We start from the raw sequence: 21961 nt of genomic DNA, 5'->3' as shown, positions 1-21961 counted from the left end.
AGTTACCTTAGTCATAGAGGTACTCTACCTTACTCACCTTAGTCATAGAGGTACTCTACCTTAGTCACCTTAGTCATAGAGGTACTCTACCTTAGTCACCTTAGTCATAGAGGTACTCTACATTAGTCACCTTAGTCATAGAGGTACTCTACCTTAGTCACCTTGGTCATAGAGGACGTCTACCTTAGTTACCTTAGTCATAGAGGTACTCTACCTTAGTCATAGAGGTACTCTACCTTAGTCACCTTAGTCATAGAGGTACTCTACATTAGTCACCTTAGTCATAGAGGTACTCTACCTTAGTCACCTTAGTCATAGAGGTACTCTACATTAGTCACCTTAGTCATAGAGGTACTCTACCTTAGTCACCTTAACCATAGAGGACCACTACCTTAGTCACCTTAGTCATAGAGGTACTCTACCTTAGTCACCTTAGTCATAGAGGTACTCTACATTAGTCACCTTAGTCATAGAGGTACTCTACCTTAGTCACCTTAGTCATAGAGGTACTCTACCTTAGTCACCTTAGTCATAGAGGTACTCTACCTTAGTCACCTTGGTCATAGAGGACCTCTATCTTAGTCTCCTTAGTCATAGAGGACCTCTACCTTAGTCACCTTAGCCATAGAGGACCACTACCTTAGTCACCTTAGTCATAAAGGACCTCTATGACTAAGCTCCAGTGGGTGGCGTGAAATGCATCAAAGGTGGGTTTAGTAGAGCCAAGCTGGCTGAGGCTGCTTAATCTTTTGGAGCTGGCGCCTCCCAGCCCTTTAAGTGGTTTCAGATGACAGAAGGTGGGGTTTCTGATCAAGTGACCACCGTGATTGGCTGTCACAGTGGTTACAGGATCGGAAAGCACCAAAATCGCAAGTAGCGATCGGGAGCTTTCCATTAGTCGCTGGTAACTGTTCCAGGAGTGCGCACAGCATACATTCCCAGCACAGTTTTGTTTATCTTTAGGTATGCATATATATGGCCTCTTGGCGTTAAGACCAACCTGTTGAGAGGTTGCATATATGCGTACGGCGTGCACAAAGGAGTTAATATTGCACACTGGTTGAGTCGGTAGGGTAGCATCCCTGATGCAGCAAACTATTACAACTGGATGAGTTATTTGGACACCAGCACCCCTTATATGTGAGGACCAGGGGGAGAGTTTCCTCTTGCTTTCAGCAGCGCTACAAGCCTTTCACCTTCTAACAGCTTGTCAAATGCTCCCTGAAGAGTAAACCAACTGTGGATCATGCTTCAGAGATGAAAGCATGTGTGAATACGCCCATCAGGAGCAGTAGCTAACCACCAGCCAAGAGAAGAGCTACATCCCATCACACTGCTCCTAGAGCCATTGTCCCAGTCAAGCTTCTAACTTTGGCTCACAGCAGAAAGAGCACCATGTGTATGTAAATGTATATACAACTTATTAAAAGTAATAATTAATCATTAATTCAGAAGAAATGTGACAAATAGGATATAAAACATCAACTCTGATTACTATGGACTGTATAAAAATGCTCAGACATGCTTTTCTATGCTCACTGAACCCTTTACTATACGCCACTTTTCTTTCATAATAAGGGTACATTACTCTGCACATAATCATGATCTTATATAAAATTCCAATGTTTAGGTCACATGGCAGAGGATTATTGTTTGTGTGCATGGCCAGAGTAGGATAGCACAGTAGGAAATTACACTGAAACCAGTTTTATTATAGTAGTAAGGCAGATGAAGGATGACTCACCCACACATTATTCCATTCATTACTATACGCTTTTCCTTCCATTATGCTGCATTATTGGTACTTATTTGTTACCTTTTCATAATAGTAACGGTGCACCGAAACTACATTTATTTCATGCCATAAATGTGTAGAACAGATAAAAAATTGTCTATAAAATCTATTTTATTTTTTTGATCAATCCCCCTGTTTTGCATTACTTAATTTAAACATCAAGGAATGAGTAGCTTCCATAAAGGGCCATTATTATGTCCATTGCTAATGTACCTCTTACTGTCTTCTTCATATTAGTTTGTTTCATAAGTTTCTCTCCCTTTACATTACACACTTAAAGCGATATTAAAACCAAAAACAACATAAAAACAAACAAAACATAACAGTTTATCAATCATTAGATATGATGACTGCATTTGTTTTCTTTTTTAGGTTTTCCCCTTTGTTTTCACCTTGTAATCTGGCCAGTATCACACCTCCTGTATTAGAGCACCTCCACTCTGGATGAAGGAGCACAGGGGCAACCAGCAGCACTGTCAGTCTGGGGTGTTAGAAGGACTAGCAGATTTAGCTACACTGACAAATTGAAGCCAATACTTTATATGTAGTTACAGAAAACAGTTTTTTTTTTCTTTTGGGATACAGGGGTTATATAACTAAGTAAAAGCTGATCATTGTAAGCACCCCTGTCAATGATTAATGGTTTGTTTCAACCCTCTTAACTGATAAATTTGTAGGACAGATTTTTCTGTTGAAAAACAAATTACCTGAATAAATAAAAGCTGATCATTTTAATTACTCCTGCTAGTGTTAAGTGGTTTGTCTCATCCATGTAAACTGATACATTCGCCTGGAAAGCTTTACCTTCTGAAAAACAACAGCCTTGCTGGCTGGAGCACCAGATGAAAATAGAAGAAAGGAAACTAATGCGGCCACCACATCTCATAATTTGTAAACTGTAATATAATAAATGCTTGCTTTTTGGTTTAAAACCACTTTAATATAGTTTTTAATTGAAATATTTATGGACTTTGACATAAAGAACTGCAAAACATAACATACAGTTTATAAAACTGTTCATAATATACACAGTATATTTCTCTACAGTCATGGTTTGTGTGTATGATGCTTTTTTGTGTGCTTGTATTCCAGGTAAAGCAAGAGGAGGGTCTATCGTTCTTGACATAATCAGATTACAAGCAAATTGATAGATTCCTTCACTGTGCCGATATAAAACTTCCCCTTGACCACCTCCTAACTGGGATAATCCGTCTCGGATCTTACCATGGTCAGCAGCCCAGGACAGCAGATCCCAAGATCACTTATAGATCACTATACAAGGAACCAATTGCAAATGCATTGCTCAATGAGATTTGTGTTCAATCTGTCAGTAACTTGCTTGTCAATTCTCCCCTAGTGTTCTCTTTGCCACATTTCACCCTTTTATTAGCTGATGCATACAATTTATATGTGTTGTATAGCTGGTTTAGTGCTCCTTCACATATATGCGGATTGGATGCGGTTTAAATCACATCCAATCTGCATGACGTGAAAAAACATTGCTTCCTATGGTACCTGTTCACATATGTCCCATGCACTGGCGGTGTGGATTCAGTACAGATTGAAAAAGAGTCCTGTATGATTTCTGAGCAGTGCGGTCTGGTTCAAGTGCAGATTACAGGCTATTAACTTCTATGGGAACCATTTCTACACCGCATATATGTGAACAGGATAAGATCCTGAGCTAATCCTGTCCTGAACCTGAGTAAACCTGACTTAAACCTGTGAACAAGTACTGTATCAATTAGCTGTGAAACCTGAGCTTCCATCCTCATCGCACCTGTGTGAATCAGCTCTAAATGCATGTAAAATAATGACTGAATCTAATTTACCATGGTATCTGTATTGCTTAATAATGTCAGTAATTAAATGGACCATGCCACAGGGTTCAATGAATTCAATTGCTGGGAGAATGTCATGAAGTTGATGTTTAGTATGCAGTCCACCAAGACTTTGGTATACAGCTGGACTTGTTTCCGAAACTCTGGCAATCCCCCCGTCCACAAATAAATAAATAAAATAAAAACATTCTAAGATGTCATCTAAAGTATAAACCCCCTTACCCATCATAAACCTTCCTTGCAGGAACTTCCAACAGCCTGCATGTTAAAAACCATCAGTCACTCTGAACTGTGCATACCAATGTCTTTATTTTGTATCTGCAGGCAAATCAGCATATTGCTGTATGGGAAATGCAGGCTGTAATGGACACGGGTCGTGCTTTACAAACATGCAGGCTCTTTACCCTTTACATTATGCCCTGTGTTCACCAAAGAGGTAATGCAGACTGTAGGCACCTGGAAATATACACTTTATTACAACAAAAGCACCAGACAACATAATGCAAAGTTTAAAGAATGTTACCACAACATTTCATATTCTTTATTTGTGCCTGCTGTACCATGTACTTGTGTTAAAAAGTATCCTGTTCTCTTTGTATTTCTTCCTTTATATGAAATCTCTGGTGTTCCTGCCAGTCCCTCTGCTTTCCTATTTCAAACTGATACACTAGGCATGAGAGACATCCTTCCCAGAGTGGTCAGTATTCTGACTGTGTTGGGAGCTTAGCCTGCCTGTCCTCCAATGGCAAAGACTTGTACTGACATGCCCCCTGCACAGCCATTTAATTGGAAGATCAGTGTACTGCTGTATCTCCACCCCTACTTCCCCTACAGAAATGATGTAATTGCTTATAATAACAAAAATATATCTCTCTCTCTCTCCCTATATATATATATATATATATATATATATATATATATATACACACACATACAAATGTTTTGCCTTTCATTTCTATTTTAAACTGAATGGGTTAGTTTTATGAGGTAATGGTTTCCATATACTTTAAAATCTGCACAATCTGTAGACATGCACTGCTCCTGAATGCTTGTTCTCAGTTAAACATGAAACAAATTATCACTACTGATCATTGGTTTAGAGAAAATATTGGCAAAAACTGAGTAATGCACGGCCAGAGAATAGTGCCTTGGATTCTTAGGGCTCATTCACATGTCCACCTTGGGCCGTACACTGAGAAGAATAGGTATACATCTCCTAAGGATTCAACGGGTGTTTGTGATCAGCCTCTGCTCGATGTAACCACACATCCCAATCCCAATGTTTAATGTGATTAAGAACAGATGAGTGGCCCTGGATGCAGACATATCAGCTGCAGCGATCACAAAAGCCCATGGAGATTTACAGGCATTCTTGTGGGTAAATGGCCCAAAGTAACCATGTGAATGAACCCCTAAAATAAATTTAAAACCTAACAATGAACTCATTTTGCCCCTTATTTGCCCCCTTTTGGTCTGTTATATATATATATATACAGTGTGCAATCAAAAGTGTTTCTTATGTCTGTTTTGTCAGTGAAAAAAAATACATGTTGATTCCAACAGAAGTGAGTGAGCATTGTCCCCCAAGGGCAGGAAGTGTTACTGGCAGGATCACCAGGTGAAGATTAAATAAAAAAGCCTGGGTTTACACTTTAAGCTGGCCATAAACATTACAGTCTGCTTGCACAATACACATAAGGTTTACCAAAGCTTTGTAAGGAAATGGCCTACCAAAAGTGGTTGTAAGGGCTTGAGCTTTTTTACCTTCATGCATTCTATGCATGAAGGAAAAAATCCTTCCGTGTGCAGCAGTCCCCCCAGCCCACCAGTACTCACTCTAGCCTGATCCTAATCCAGCAATGTGCTGGAGAGCAGAAGCTCTCCAGGAACTCTTCCTCATCATTGGCTGAGACAGAGGCAGGAGCTATTGGCTCCCGCTACTGTCAATCACAGCCAGTGAGCCATTGAGTGGAGAGGGGCCAAGCTGTGCTCCATAGGTGAATGGGCACATAGCAGTGGCTCAGGAGTGAGCCTGCCTGGATGCCCCCTCAGCAAGATTCCTGATGTGGGGCACTCGGCAGGAGGGAGGGGCCAGGAGCACCCAAGAAGCCAGGAGCAGGGGACCCAAGAAGAGAAGGATCAGGGCTGCTCTGTAATTGTAACATGTATGGGCAGTTTTATGAGATGGTAAAGTGTCTTCAATATGTATATGAATAATAGTATGAAAAATGTTTTTTATGATGCTGTTGGGGAAATAACCATTAACCACCCATAGTGCTCTCCACTTCAGGAGTTAAAGAGCCCATGTATTTCTATGTTTATTTTTTATTTTTTATTTTTTGAGACCAATGTTACATCATACAAAGAGATCACTACAGCCAACTGAAAAGCCATCTGTATTATAGTCTAGGGCTGTGTGCTACTAATGCATTCACCTTTCTTGATAACATAGTCTTTCCATTTACTGCCTCTAACATGTTTTGGAAAATGAGTTTACATGCAAAGCAGTCAATTTATAGCACTGCCATGGGGAAAGGTCACAAATCACAAAGAGCGCCTTTTAGCCAATTTGTCATGAAAGACATCAAGCATCAAGTCCTTCTCTGTGCCTTTATTAGCATTCAGTGATGCAGAATACCTGCCTTCAGCACCATGGACAACTCTTTGTCAGCAGCCAGTGTACTGCATGTTGTCATCATCTAATAGAAACAAAGCTCTGTATGATCCAAAGCCATAGTAAGCCAGTGCAATCAATAATGGCAATGGATAAAGTGCAGAATCTCATAGCAATCAGATTTTATTTTCACAGGACAGTCCACATCTACTTAAACAGCCGTATGACCTGGTCATATGAGCTATGGCTGAGATTGTGTGGCTGAGTGTTCAGGCAAATCTGGAAAATTACCAGGGTGCCATGTTTTAAAGTATAACAACAGAAGGCAATTTCTTTTTTAGTTTTAGATAGAGGGATTAGAACCCCTGTCAGTTTTTTTGCAGTCTTTGCCCCTATTAGGGAGATTCACCCTCTCTATTGGTTCTGTTTTCCATTATCATTGAAGGTAAAAGTAAAAGAAAATCCCACATTTTGGGTTGTCCCAAGAAAAGTAATAGAGGGGAAATTTTCCTTGAGAACACTAGTTCTGGTGACTTGGGGGCACCAAGGAATTCCCTTAATTTGCAGGGATTTTCTCTCACTTCCTGTTTGGCTATGGGATAGGAAGTGAAGGGAAATCTCCACAATGGAACACAGATAGCAAAAAAAAAAAAAATCTGTCAGGGGTTAAAACCCCTGTTCTGATTTAAGGCATTTCACACATGATCTGTCATCAGTTCTAAGTTGCTAGAAAGCAACTTTTTTTTGCTTAAAAAAAAGATTTTGAATTTACTTTAGATCTAAAGCACAAAAAGTACACAGAGCCTGATCAGAAAAAGTTAACTGTGGAACTAGGTGAGCATTTCCCATTTCCACCATGTGCGCCTCAGCTGCTGGGTCTGAAAGGTAAGTACACATGTCATTGTGTATGCAAAGAGAGGCTCTACAATATGTTGGCTTGAACATTGTACACATCAGGCCATGTCTAGCCATCAATGCAAACCGCTTCTCCTGTTGGGGAATACGGTACCATTCAGGGTATTGGTTAAATACCCATCAAGTAATATACAAGAACTTGCTGTTCTTCTGCATATAACTCTTGTCTTAAAGTGGTTCTAAAGGTACAAGGTTTCTGTTACAAGCGTTTAGGTGCATTTACAGGCATCAGTCACTTGGGCATTAATTAAATTTCATTGGCCAGAATAATAATAATAATTTGCACGCGTTTACACACGTCAAGCATTTTTTCTGCAAAAACACTGCTCCTCCTGGACCCACTGGTAGTGGGGTTTTTTGCAGTTCCTTAAACTTTATGTGTGAATGGGCTCATGAAATAATATGGAGGGGCACTTGGAATCTGTTGAAAAAAAACACCTGATGCCCCTATAGGTGGCTGCAAAAATGTCCTGTGTTCATGAGGCCTTATACTGTGCCCAAGAGCAGTGGCTCTCTCCTCATTGGACAGAGAGACAGCAGTGGGTGTCATTGGCGTCTGCTGCTGTCAATCACAGTCAGTGAGGAGAGGAGGGGTGAGGACAAGCCGCACCCTGTGTCATGGACACACAGAGACAGCTTAAGAGCTAGCCCACAAGAGTACCCCCATAGCAAGTGGCTTGCTATAGGGGCACTCAGCAGGGGGAAGGAGCCAGGAGCTTCAGCGGGGAATCCAAGATGAGGAGGATCAGAACTGATCTGTGCAAAGCCATTACACATAGCAAGTAAGTATAACAAGTTTGCTATTTAAAAAAAAAGCATTTATAATCACTTTATCACTTGATTATTACAAAGACCAATGTGCAAAGAGTAGCATAATAAAAGAATTAGGAAGCACCACTTCGCTGTTCACTGTAAACTGAAGCCTAATTATTTGTTTATGGCTTAATACTAATAGTTTGCATATTGTGTTGCTTTCTTAAATTTATAACTGTTACACTGTTACAAAGATTTTGTTATTATAATGTATTTACCTATGCCACTGCAATCTGTTCTCTCCCTTAGTCCTTTAGTGCAGTTTCCTTTTTTCATTATATATACTGTATATGCAATCAACAGAGAATAAAACATGAAGGGTGTTCAGAATGTTGGTTCTAGTCTCTTGATGATGCATACATGACATAAGCATTTGTGCACTCCTGAAGCTGTATGTGTGATGCTTCCTATAGTCGTGGCGGCAGTATTATGTCTAATTATGCAGTGCCCATGCAGAGAGAAAAGATGTGCATGGCTGGAGCTGTTATAGGAGTTAAGATGAAAAAAGAAACACACCAGCATCCAAGTACAGAGATAACCTTCTATATCAATAGGACTTGTGCCTTGTAGAAGCAGGTCAAACTTTCTTAGCAACACAGTCAACAAACAGCAATAAAACTGCAAGTGCCTGAAGTGTGTATGACACGTGTAGAGTGACAGTCCCATTGTACACAGTCCCTAGACAAAACAAATGACATGAATGCATTCAAATAGCTATTTGGTTACAGCTGCACTTGCCTGCAGATATAGAGGTTTAGCTGGAAACAAATGCGTGCGTTAAACAGAATTAACCTCTTCTTTACCTTAATGACGAACAGATAGGGTGGAAACATAAAAACTAGTAAAAAGAAAATGAATAGGAATAAAGGTGGTAGTAAGGTCCACTAGCATCTTTACGTATTTGAGAAGCATTTGTTTCCCATTTGAAACAAAGTATACTTTATTGGCCATGTTTGGTAAGGATCTGATAGGTATAAATATGGTGTTAACAAACACAGGAAAAAATTCAATTATGTTACCAGTTAACACAGAGCAGCAAAAACCCCTCCTCACTTTTGGTTTATACCAACTCCAAAGCCTCGCACCAGCATGAACAGAGATATAAATGTGCAGACCGCACATATCACTCCTGAAAAAACCTGTGACCACATAACATTATAATGCATTCAATAAACATTATAACCAAAATAACCTGAAATAAAATCAAAGTCCAACCCAATGAACAGTCCCAATGTGATAATAGTGCTTGTGCTGTTATGGACATGAGACAGTGCTTCACCACCAGGGGTGGACCGACCATTCAGGCACTCGGGCACCGCCCGAGGTCAGTAGGGGGCCTCATGAGATGCCCCTTGTACTTTTTATAGGCTTTTTTAGCTGTGGTTTGAGTGTGGGCGAGGACACAGGGGCCCCATGATACCCTATTGTCCAGGGGCCCCATGAGTTGTCAGTCCGCCCCTGTTGTGCTTTAGTGCCCAGCATGAACTAACATTCACCGCAGGCAATAGACCAAATATCTCTTGTTAGGTCAATGGCACATGTGGGGCATTGCCATTTGCTTTCACCATGGCTTGTGTGTTCCAGATGATCTTTCACAGATGTCAGAGGTTCACTAAGAAGGAAGGATGACAGGGAGAAGATCTCATAGCGTAAAACCATTCATATTTATTGAAAGGCTGAAAAGACAAAAATCCAGTGTCTATGTAAACTGGCACCAGATGTATACAAATTGTTTGTTTGGAGGTAAAGATGGATGCCAAAACAGGAAGTGGCTTGTATCCCACCTCCAGGAAGTGACCCACACCAACATGCCTACAAGATAATGATTTACTGTAATTTATTCCAAAATGTAAAACTCTTCAATGTTCCTGTGTGCTGCAAAATGCCATGAATGTTTTAGGACAGGAACTTCTAAACTTCTATATTAGCCTTTCCCAACCTGGGTTTTGTAAAATCCTATGGGTCCTACAGAGGTTTTAAGGGTTTCTGGAACAGCACGCAATGGCATATTGAACTCTTGAAAAATGGTGCCTGCATAGCTCCAGGGTTGAGGTCACTTGGCAGAGCCAGATGTATGGAACCAGTAAAGCATCTCCTTTTGCCTTTCAGGTAAATTACCAGCGATACCAATTTTCCTTTTATCTTCCAGTAACTGTAACATTTTCCAACAGACCCATAATATATTTGGGCATTTTTCCCATTGGCCCCCAGTGTAAAAAATGCATTCTTTCTACTGATCACCAGTGTTAAGGGTATTCTTTTTACTGATCACCAGTGGAAAGGGGGACTACAGTTATCACTGCCTGTGAATTTCATGATTATAATTATGTCATAAAGAGCCAGGGGTTCAAAATTATATTTTGTGGGTGCCAAATACACTAGGTATGTCATTTTTATAATTGTATTTATAATTATATCTACAACTCACTAATCATACTAATATACAGCAAATATTTTTTATAAGGGGTTCCCTGAGACCTTAACACTATTTTAAGGGTTCCTTTGCAGAGCAAAAGGGTTGAGAAGGGTTGTCCTATAGGAAAAGTAATACCGGATCCATAATATTTTATAAATTTTGTAGCAGTTATAGACCAGACTAAAGATATGCTTTGAATGATCACTATTCACAAAGCAATATGACGTATGCATTACGTTAAATTGCTAATACCATTCACAGCTATGTAAGTACGCACTCAGATAAAAAAAAATAAGATATTGAACATTTTTGTACCTTTGCCTTGAAGCTTACTTGTCCATGTAGGCTTCTATTTGGGCTGCTATACATGGTCATTATTATTTTGTTGTTGACATCAGTTGGTGAAGTATTTTGATGGATGTGGATTGCAGTGTTTTAACTTTACAATGGATCTTATAAAACAGTGAACACTCAAAACCGCAACCTGATGTTAAATGCCCATGTAGACCTAGCCCTAAGAGGCAAGAGTAAGCAAAATGGCAAATGGCACTGTATGGAATTACTGAATATTATCCTCTGCAACTCCTATACAACACCTGTCAGGACTAACTGAATTCATGAGGACACATGAATATTTCAGACCCTGAAAGAGAAACTGAAGTTGATAGACCATTACAGATAACTACTACATCAGAGGGGACGAGTACTTAAAAGGCTTCAAAGTTTTCTTCTTAACTATTGCTATCCGATTTTTACACTGTCCACTCTGATCTCAGAAAAGAACATTTGAAAGTATGACCAATCTGGGTAAATAAAAGGTTAGACTAGGTAAGTTGAGGCCCCCAAGTGCATATCAGAGTATGAGCTGGCTGTATTCCTCCACAAATACCAGATTTAATGATTGTTCTCCATTTCACTCTCTATTTGTCATCCCTATGGCAGCTTTAAATCTGGTTGGTTGAGTTCAGACACCAATAAATTACATCTATGGTTCTTAAAGATATGCACACTACTTTTATGTTCTGTTCCCTCTTATATATTGTATATTGGAGGTACCATCTTTTTATAGACTGCACTTATTGTTGCGTTAAGTGATAAAAAGTACACCTATGTTAATGGGAAACAGTTCATAATGTGCAAGATATTTTGAAAATATGGTTGGATGTTTGACGTGAACATGGGTTCATTCATTGCAAATAAGGCCTAGTTTTAATTTGCATCACCTCACTTCAGGTTTTAGTAGGTCAGGCCTGAGTGCACCTTACCTCAGACTTTCATAAATAAAGCCCAGGTGCATCTCACTTTAGACTTTCATAAATAAAGCTCAGGTGCAACTCGTCTTAGACTTTAATAAATAAAGCCCAGGTACAACTCACCTTAGATTTTCATAAATAAAGCCCAGGTGCAACTCACCTTAGACATTCATAAATAAAACCCAGGTGCAACTCACCTTAGACTTTCATAAATAAAACCCAGGTGCATCTCATTTTAGACTTTCATAAGTAAGGCCCTGTGTCACTCACTTCAGACTTTCATAAATAAGGCTCGGTGCACCTCACTAAAACTTTTGTAAATGGTGCCTGGGTTCACCTCACTTAACAGGTTACATTCACCACACTTTACAATCTGGTAAAACAGATCTAGTTTCACTTCACTTTCCCTTACTTCAGATTTAGTAAACCAGGCCATGGAATACCTTACATGCACACTTCAGTAAATTAGGCTCTGTATAGGATAAACATTTGTCTATACTCAGAAAAAAATGCTAAAAAAAAAATGGGCAGAAAAGGAGGACCACTTGTTTTTTTCCACAATCATTCTTCTTTGTTTCTATATATTGCACTGCTAATAAAGTAACTCTGTCAGCTAACAAGACAAGGGAATCTGAAGCAAGATGGCAGCACTGTAGAGCAGAAGTAATGTAGGAATATTTTTACAGTTTAAAATTCTTCATTGCATTGAGTAACCAGCCATGTCAAATCAGCTGTTGTGATGCCTCCCTTTAAATTTCTCATTCTATGGTAGAATAAACCTGTCCACATTAAATGTAGCATTGGTTTGTAACATGAATCTAGATACTAAGAAGAAAGGCAGTTACTTTATCTAATTAGTGAACTACTACACGCTCATGTTCTCTTTAACTTTCAATAGATTTTTACTATTACGATTTTAACAGAGTACATTGAATAGCGATCAACAATCTCAGTATTGAGAAACATAAAGGTAACATAGAACAAAGAGCAAAGAGCAAGGATGGATGCAGAGGAGTGCATATATTCCACAAATGTCTAGTTAGAACCATGTACAGCAGGAAAAGCTAAACAAAAACATGGGCAACATCCCCAAGGTAGCCTGCAGTAATCTCCTCAAAGGAAATCTACAATACCAGACACTCACTCCACGCACCCAGAACCAGACCATCAGAAAAGAGAGAAAAAACAAACAAAAAAAAGGGGGGGAAGGAGAAAGGAAGAGAAGAGGAAGAGAAAGACAAATAGACAGAAAGGAGTGTCCAGAGTGAGACGATCAAATAACAGATAATCCCCAACCACACTAACCAGTTATAAAGTAACATGCAAAAAATCAGTCCAGGGTTCCCATATACATTCAAATCTAGCAACGGTATCATGAAGCATGCTAGCAGTGTTCTCCTGAACCATAATCCAAGTGATCTTCTTCTTCACTTGGGCTACCGAGACATTGGGTTGCTTCCATGCCCTCGCATTAGTCATTTTTGCACCAAGTAGGACAAAAAAGATCAAGCGCTGTAGAGGTCGAGGGGCATCCTTTACTCCGGCATTAAGCAAGACCACTGAAGGAGTCTGAAGAAAAGATAGCCCTGTGACTCTACGTAAAATGGCGAATATGCCATTTAAAAGCCTCTTAACCGTGGACATTCCCACCATATATGAAACATGGATTCAGTCATGCCACATCCCCGAAAACATAGCGGAAAGGCTGAGCGATACATTTTAGCTAACTGTGTGGGAACCAAGTACCGCCCGGTAATTAGCTTCTATCAAAGAGACATTCATAATACCAGAGAATGATCTCACAAATTGTTTGCGCCAAACCTCAATCTGAACCTCCTCCCCAAGATCCTGTTCCCAGGAAACCATATAAGAAAATTTGGAAGGAGTGGCAAGTAGCAGTCCATGTATAAGAGAGATACCCCCTCTCTGGCCAGTGTCCTGAGTGCATCATTTTTCATAAGGAGAGACCCTATACTGTTCTGACTGATTGAGCTTGAGGGACCGCAAAAAGTGTGAGATTTGGAGAAATCGAAACCGCTCACTTTGGGGCATTTTTAATTTAATACCTCGATACAATAGCGCAAAGTAAAGGGCCCTCTATGGGTAAAGAACTGTCCAAAACAATACAACCCTTTGTCAAGCCACCATTTAAATGCCTTAATATCCTGTCCTGGCGGAAATTTAGGATTATTAAAAATATGGGCTAACGGACAGAACGGGGAGACCAATGCCGAGTTAGCCTTGAGCCTATCCCAAAGTGAGTTGGAACCAAGATTGGTGGACGATTTCGGAGGGGACACCATAGCAAATAGTCAAGAGTATAACCTGGGACTGCCAGTCTTTCCATATAGACCCAATCTGGTTTATCCCTCCTCCTGTAAACCACTGAAAGTTGGGCCAATTGAGCTGACTGATAATACCTATAAAAGTCCGGGAGTCCCAGACCGCCCCTAGTCTTAGGACTGAAAAGGATCTTTCTAGCAAAACGATGGCCCCTATTGCCCCAGATGTATTGAATAACCGAGGATTGGAATTTCTCCAATACTACCCACGAAATAGGGATGGGGAGAGACTGAAAGTAGTACAGAAGTCGTGGGAGTAAGGTCATTTTAACTGAATGCAGTCTGCCCAGCCAAGAGAGAGGATGGGCTGACCACCACTGAAGATCTGCCTCAAGTTTACGAAAAAGTGGCGGATAGTTAGCTCCATACAGAGATTCCATATTGGCCGTCAGCTGTATACCCAGATATGGGATATGAGAGTCACTCCATTCAAAGGGGAAGGATTCCTGGAGTCAAGCAATCAGTCCTATTGGAACAGATACATTCAGTGCCACCAACTTGGTCATATTAACCTCCAAACCTGACACCCTGCCAAACTCTCGTAATAGGTGTATTACCTAAGGGGTGGAGGTCAGCAGAGAAGTAAAAAACAGTAGCAGATCATCCACAAACAAGGGACACTTGCATTCCTGTAATCCACAGCGAAACACCTCCGATGTTGGGGTCTGCTCGGATTGCCGCAACAAGAGTTTCAATAGCTATAGCGAAGATCAAGGGAGATAAGGGGCACCCCTGCTGTGTACCCTGAGCAATCTTGCTTGGCTGAGAATACTGTCCCTGAAGACGAACCTGTGCTATCCGGGAATATCATGTACTCTTTTTAAAGGGTCAGTCCATTAAAAAGTAATATTTAAGTCAAAGGTGGAGTTTGGTTTGGTTTGAAGCCTCTGGCTTCTTATAGCTCAAGGGTACTCCATTAATGAGATCCCCACCTCCATAGTTCCCACATCTGTTCCAGCCCACCTTGGAGTCACCTTTCTCAATAACTGTCCCTGGCGTAGACTCTCCTGTTGTATTCTGTATAATTTAAATGAACAAACCAGATATGAAAAGTAGGACACTCAAATAACTTAGAAATGCAGAGCTTGGAATTCTAATTGTGATGGCTTATAACTGGAGGCCCTCTCTAAGATATAGAAAGACCTAATACATCGCTTAATGCCCTCCAGAAATGGGGTTTTGCATGACTATCCCTTTAGGTCAAACCAAAGAAACGCGTCAGAAAACTTCAGTTGGACAGGCTAATTTCGCTTAAGAAAGACTACATGCTTCTTTCCTCGACTAGAAAAACTTTAAAATCAATATAAAGTTAATGGAAACTGAGATAAGATAATTTTAACTACTTAATCATTTGCTCTAGCAACTCTTAATATATAATAAAAAAAAAAGGAATTGAAATGCCAAACATAGTATAAGGAAGCATAAAGCACAGTATAAGGAAGCATAATTACTCCCCGTGGAAAGTCGCACTTGGCATGACGGATAATGCTGAACAGTGCAGAGACTATCTGAAAATAAATTATTTTAAACTCCGGCATTCAAAAGAAAAAAAAAAATTTGCATGGTAAATGTAGTTTTTTGTTTGCTTCAGAGCTCTGCATTATCAAAGGAAGATTCCCCAGACATCTGTCGTACTGACAAACTAAAAATATGCTCCAAGCAAGATGGGGGGATAAATTTAAGAAAACTGTAACTAGTAATATGTATACACCCTGCTTTCCTTTCCGACAGCACCACCTACAGCACAGACACTAAAAGAAAGAACAGCAGTACTGCTACATACGGGTTTTATTCTACAAAAGTATCCTGTCATGTGAGAAGCATGTGACCACGTCATCTACAAACTGGCAGGCTGTCATGCAAAAATACTAGTCCCCTGGCCTCAATACTGAACTCTAGAGAAAGAAGAAAAAATCCCTTTGCAGTGGGGCTCCCCCCACTGCAAGGGATTAAATGCTCACTTGGGGTACCCATAACAGGCACTTTTACTTATCTAATCCCTCACTCCCATTGTAGCTAAAATCTTCTCCCCAGCTTATGGGTGGTCCATTGGGTGTCCTCGCGTACAATGTTATTTGCCCTGCATTGTACTTGATGATGTCACAGTGCCTGCAGCTGCTGGAGCATACAGCATGGAGGGAGCCTGCAAGAGCAGGGGATCAGGTAAGGAAACCTCCTTGTTATGGGTACCCAAGGCATCAATGAGCATTTAACGCTTGTAGTGCAGAGAGAGCCCCACTGGGAGGGACATTTTTTCTCTTCCCTGGGGTAGAGCTTTAAGACTACGTTCACATCCATGTGGGTCTGCGAGCTGCGTTTGCATGGGCATGGCAACTCATTCATTTGAATGGGCTGCTGTGCCAGCATTTCCTTCAGGGAAAATGACCCCAGTCCTCTTTTAAAAATGCGGCCACACGGAAATCACATGGTGCTTTTGCATTATGCATATCTGTGCGGATAACCGCACCATGTTTTTCAGTGCGTAGGTGCTAATGGTAGCATTTTTTGTACAGCACAGCATTGTTTGTGTGGCTGCATCCAGGTTCAGGAATGCATGCGATTATATGCATTTTGACGCCTTGCACAGATGTGAACCTAGGCTTTGTTGCTGATCAAGCATGCAGAAAAAGGCTTTTTACTTTTCTCTGACTTTTATGATCTGAATGCTTGTACTGGGCTAGCACCTCAAAGCTTTTGAAACCACTGGGTCCGCATAACAGCCACCAGGCAATTAGTATTTTCGAGATAGCGCAGCCCAGTGTCATTTTCTCATTAGGGGTTTAGTTCAGCCAGCAGCAATACCAAATGTAGTGAATAGAGAAAAGAGTCCACCCAGGACTGATATGTTTGGTAGATTTTGGAAAGTAAACCATTTGGAAGTTTCTGATATCTGTGAGGACACTGGTAAAGTGGGTGTAAACCCTTCCATTTACTTAGTGAAGTGACTGGCCTCAGGTGATACACAGAGATGATACAAATCCTTCTACATAAATTGTACCTGCATATCTACAGCCATCTTTCCTCCACATCTGTTCAAAATGCAGAATTTACACAGGACCTCTCAGCTCTGAAAAGCAGGGGGTGGAGAGCTGAAGGTAAATCAGTGAGGAGAGCTCTGAGAGCTGATTGGCAGGGAGGGACACATCCCCCTCCAAACAGCTCAGAGGAACAGAGCTGAGGTTATCAATCTGTTGGAGGTCCCTCCTCTGTCACCATTTTTCTCTTGGTGTCAGAAAAACTTTTAAGAAGTGACTCATGCTTATAGCAGAGAAACGAGGCAGCAGACAGCAAAGACACTTCATGCTCTGGATTGAGACAAGTACACACTATAGAGGGATATGCTAAATTCATATTTCATGTCTGAGGTTTACAACCACTTTAAGCTCAACACACGTTACAGTATGATTGTACAAAATCCTTTAGATCTACCAATAACAATGTAGTGCAATGGCCTTCATAATTGAATGCAGGTGGATTGGATAGGTTAGGTAGTCCTCATATTTCAGAGTTTGGACAAACCTTAATTTGATTGTAATGTCAGATTTTAATGTGTATGGTGACCCTTGGAATATGTCTGAAACCTACTGTGGCTATTATCAGGGTTTATCATTGTCCATGTTGAATTATTTATTTTATACTATGGAGGCTGCAACAGCACAAGCTGGACCACAGAGCAATCTTAGATGGATAGGAATAAAAATGACACAAGTAGGCAGAGGCTGACTTATACAACCAGCCTCCACCTAGAACTAAAATATCACTTTTTATGGAATAAGATGCAAGGATGGCAGACATTTAAAAATAACTTGGAGGCCTCTGAATAAGTTACCATTAAAAGTAATAATGTGCCGAGTTCACTGCAAGTTCATGAAACCAATCAGATGTCAGATTAGTGAAATTTAAAATCTGATTGGCTGGTATGATGCAACTGGCCCACTTTAGGTCTGCAAAACACATCTGATATAATAATGTAATTACACAGTACAGGCAGAAAGGGATTTCAGTAGACTGTCATCATGATACTAAAGAGAGACTACCTCTGGGGGATGAGGGATGGATCACATCACAGCTCTTTGAAGTGATACACAGAGTGCTTTATACCTTAAAGGACATATTTTAACACTGTTTGAAGATTTGTTTTGAACATTCCTTTTGCAAGTGTATCGGCCATGACCATCTAAAGAGAATATTTGAATATCTGCATATTTGAATTTATTAAGGAATTTGTCATTTTTGAAAATTACAGTTCGTATTATTCACATTACACTCATTACTTTCCACGCATGGCCTGCGAACTTAGACACCAAGATGAGGAAGGTATTTCCAGTTATGGATTTTATTTGCTGATGCCTTGCTTGGGTCTATGAATTTACTGTACATTTTCTAGAGAAGTACTATACTGGGGGTACTGGGCCAGATGTATGTACAGAGAGATCTGGTTTATAGCCACTGCAGTGGGCTAAATGCAGAGCACAAATTGGCCTGAGTAGACTTTAACCCTGCTGGGTCTGCATCAATGACAATGCACATGCAGGCCTTTTTTTTTTTAAAGAAGGTTCATCTGCAATGATCAATGTCTGGTAATTCTGTTTCATTTTCCAGCCCAAAAGAGGTGCCCTGGATGAGTCATTGGTTACTAAGGTGATATGCAAATGCTACCTTTGAAATTTCTTTCACATCCAGGAAGTAAAGAACATTGGGATCAGTCAGCATTGAATATATTACAATAATTGATTTTTTTATTAGTGTATTTAGTAATCAATTCCCCAACACCGGGAGATCTCCCCGCTAATGAAGTTTTGCATTACTGGGGTAGCTGGCGTTTGGATTAACGACTGCCTCTAAGGATGTGGGGTAAGGATGCGGCCCTGCAGGGGTTAACCGCTGAGTTGTATCATAATCCCGTTTATTCTGCATCACTTGCTGATCAATAAAGTTCACATTAAAGAGATGTAATGGAGCAGACATCGGTAAAACACAGGCAATTGGAAAACCTGACTTGGTTTCCTCACGAAACCCCCTGAAGAACTGAATTAATCATTAAGAAACGCTATCAATGACATTTAAAGAGGGGGGCTGGGCTACTGGGGGTTGCCAGACACACAGATCGGGAGCAAGAATATACACAACACTTTAAAGGGGGAAAGGGGGGGGAGAGGTGGATAATAACAACAAACGTCTTACATCTTCCTCCTCACAGTCATGTCGTGCTTGGTATTGGTAAGAGGGTCGCGTCTCTGGTGGTGGGCGTGAGGTCTTGCCAGCCGTGTCCTCTTCTGCATTTTGGCCACCCAAAAGGTGACTGGCTTCAGGTGGCATGGGGAAAGACCTGGATGTGTTGATCTTCCCAGTGAACCTCTGGTACAGCGAAGCCATCAAGTCAATCCTTTTCAGCTTCACAACAAGAAAAGTCAGCCTTTAGCAAGCTGTCTTTTAACCCGTTTTATTAGAGATCAATGGGCACAGTGGGTGAGCAAAGAAGGAAAAAATTGGAAAAACCAAAAAAAAAACAAAAACCAAGCCAACAGGCCCCATAAAGCTTCAACCAGAAAGAAGAAAAGTCAACCATCCAACAGAGATCTTATATGGTAGCCACTAGCATTTAATAAGAGACAAACCACTGGGGCGAACAGCTTTCCAATCACTCTTCAGCCTGAGGTGTCCGATCAATTGGCTGCGGAGGCTGCATGCCAACAGTCCATAGAAAGGGGGGAGAGAGAGAGAGAGAAAGAAAGAGAGAGGGAGAGAGTGAGAGGACTCAGAAAGAGTCAACACATCATTCAGAGCACGTTGCCTGCTTCCCTTCTCCCTTTGTGTATATGGGGAGAGGGAGGGGGGAGGCTTGCGAGTATTTTCCTGCTAGGTTTTCACTAATCTTGAAGAGCAACAGCCACCTGATTGAAATGAAGCCGTGGAGTGCAGGAGAGGAGGAGGGTGGGAGTAAGCACTGAGACAGAAGGAAGTGGGAGGGAGGGAGGCGTTACAGCGAATAACTGCAACCCCGGTCGCTCTCCGTGGTGCTGAAACGTAGTCGCATATTCTCGCTGCATGTCAAGCGCTGCCGTACGCTATTCTCCATCCCTATGTGTGTCCGGCTCCTTCTATCCCCTCCGTTCTCTCCATCCTCCCTCCCTCATCTGATTTTCAGTGATGTGTTTGCTTCTCTTTCAGAACAAACATGATGCAGATGAGGCGACAGCAGCAGCGGCAGCTGCATTCTCACTGAAGGGCATAGCCGACATACCAATCACTAATACGTGACAACACAACAACCTCGAGATGAATGAAACTTTACATACTACGAGTCAAGGAAAAAGTCACTTAGAAGACCTATTGGAGAAAGAGAAGTTGTAGGCTGGAACAGGCCCCCACACAGGCTGCAATACTCTGATTGACAATAATTGTGTAAATGGCAGGAGGTTACAGAAGGAAATGTATGCTATGCTGATATGGGGACTGAAGAGATTTTTTTTCCTGCACTTGAATGACTTTTTGTCCTGATGAAAGCTGCCAGCTGCCACATTTAAGCCTCTTTTGCCTGCTATAGCAGCTAACATGGAATAATAGGCTGCGCAGGGATCCTATTAAAATGACAAATATCATTTTGTACCTTAAAGGTGTATTAAAGCCAAAAACAAAAATGCAATATATTGCGGCTGCGTTTGTTTTCTTTTTTTAGGCATTCTCTCTTTTATTTTCATCTGGTGATCCTGCCAGTAAGTTTTTTCAACAGAAAAAGCAATCCTGCAGATGTAGCAATTAGAGGATTGAGACAAACCATTTATCACTGACTGAGGTGCTTACAATGGGCAGTATTTATTAATTAATATTTATATGCGGCTGTGTTCGTTTTTTTTTTTTAGGCATTCTCTCTTTTATTTTCACCTGGTGATCCTGCCAGTAAGTTTTTTCAACAGAAAAAGCAATCTTGCAGATGTAGCAATTAGAGGATTGTGACAAACCATTTATCACTGACTGAGGTGCTTACAATGGTCAGTATTTATTAATTTATATTTACATGCGGCTGCGTTCGGTTTTTTTTTAGGCATTCTCTCTTTTATTTTCACCTGGTGATCCTGCCAGTAAGTTTTTTCAACAGAAAAAGCCATCCTGCAGATGTAGCAATTAGAGGGTTGAAACAAACCATTTAACACTGAGGTGCTTGCAATGGTCAGCATTTATTAATTTATGTAAAGACAATCTCAAAAACAAAAAAAAAAACTGTTCACGGTAACTAGACATGTGGACTTAGTTTCGTTATGATTTATTTTTCGGATGAAAAGTTCATTTTCAGAGATTTGGATGTATACAAATCTCTGAACGGACATAGTAACGAATGTTAGATAATAAAAAAAAAAACATTACAATGAGATTAACCAATTGCCTATTGGGGATTTTCACCCCCTTCTTGCCCAGGGTAATTTGCAACTTTCAGCAATGTCGCGCTTTGAATGACAATTGTGCAGTCATGCAACACTGTACCCAGATTAAATTTTACCATTGTTTTAGAGACAGAGCTATCTTTTGGTGGTATGTAATCACCACTGGTTATTTATTTTTTGCTAAACAAACAAAAAAAAAGACCAAAGCTTTTGAAAAAAAAAAACGGTTTTACTTACTTTCTGTTATAAAATTTTGCAAATAAGTAATTTTTCTCCCTCACTGATGGGCACTGATAAGCTGCACTGATGGGTACAGATAAGCTGCACTGATAGCCTACACTGATGGGCACTGATGAGGCAGCACTGATGGGCAAGGATGAGGCAGCACTGATGGGCAAGGATGAGTGAAGCTTTCACTTTTGGGTGGAACTCCGCTTTTAATAATTTTAAATGCACCCAATTTATAAAAATATGCATTTATTATTTTTCTGCATTTGAGCCTGCAAAGCAATCAGTGGATTGCAGGTGCAATGCTCTGACTCCTGCAGACTCTTCCTCTAGCTCAGGTCAATACCGATCAAGTGTGGAGA

The 21961-nt window shown here is 40.6% G+C and overlaps 1 protein-coding gene and 1 long non-coding RNA gene across 3 annotated transcripts in view; one reads left to right on the top strand and one right to left on the bottom strand.

Annotated features, from left to right (window-relative positions):
* The window catches only part of DPP6 (dipeptidyl peptidase like 6), a 1666940-nt gene that overhangs the window by 1250835 nt on the left and 394144 nt on the right, over positions 1–21961 (bottom strand). Inside the window, exon 1 of one of the 2 annotated variants that reach the window (XM_089692191.1) lies at positions 19174–19982. The exons of the other annotated variant lie outside the window; for it this stretch is intronic. Coding sequence (XP_089548317.1) covers positions 19174–19365 — 192 coding nt within the window. The 5' untranslated portion in view covers positions 19366–19982. Of the gene's footprint in view, positions 1–19173; positions 19983–21961 lie in introns of those variants that run through there. 2 annotated transcript variants of the gene reach the window in all.
* On the top strand, positions 19179–20637 carry LOC149474396 (uncharacterized). Its single transcript, XR_016315321.1, has 2 exons — positions 19179–19287; positions 20161–20637. It is a non-coding gene; the product is annotated as an uncharacterized LOC149474396 (long non-coding RNA).

This window comes from Staurois parvus, unplaced genomic scaffold (genome assembly GCF_062004578.1).
Source record: "Staurois parvus isolate SC_StPar_1 unplaced genomic scaffold, SC_StPar_1.0 ptg000005l, whole genome shotgun sequence".
NCBI lineage: Eukaryota > Metazoa > Chordata > Amphibia > Anura > Ranidae > Staurois > Staurois parvus.
Note: the sequence above shows the minus strand (reverse complement) of the source record. Positions and strands in the feature narration are given on the sequence as shown.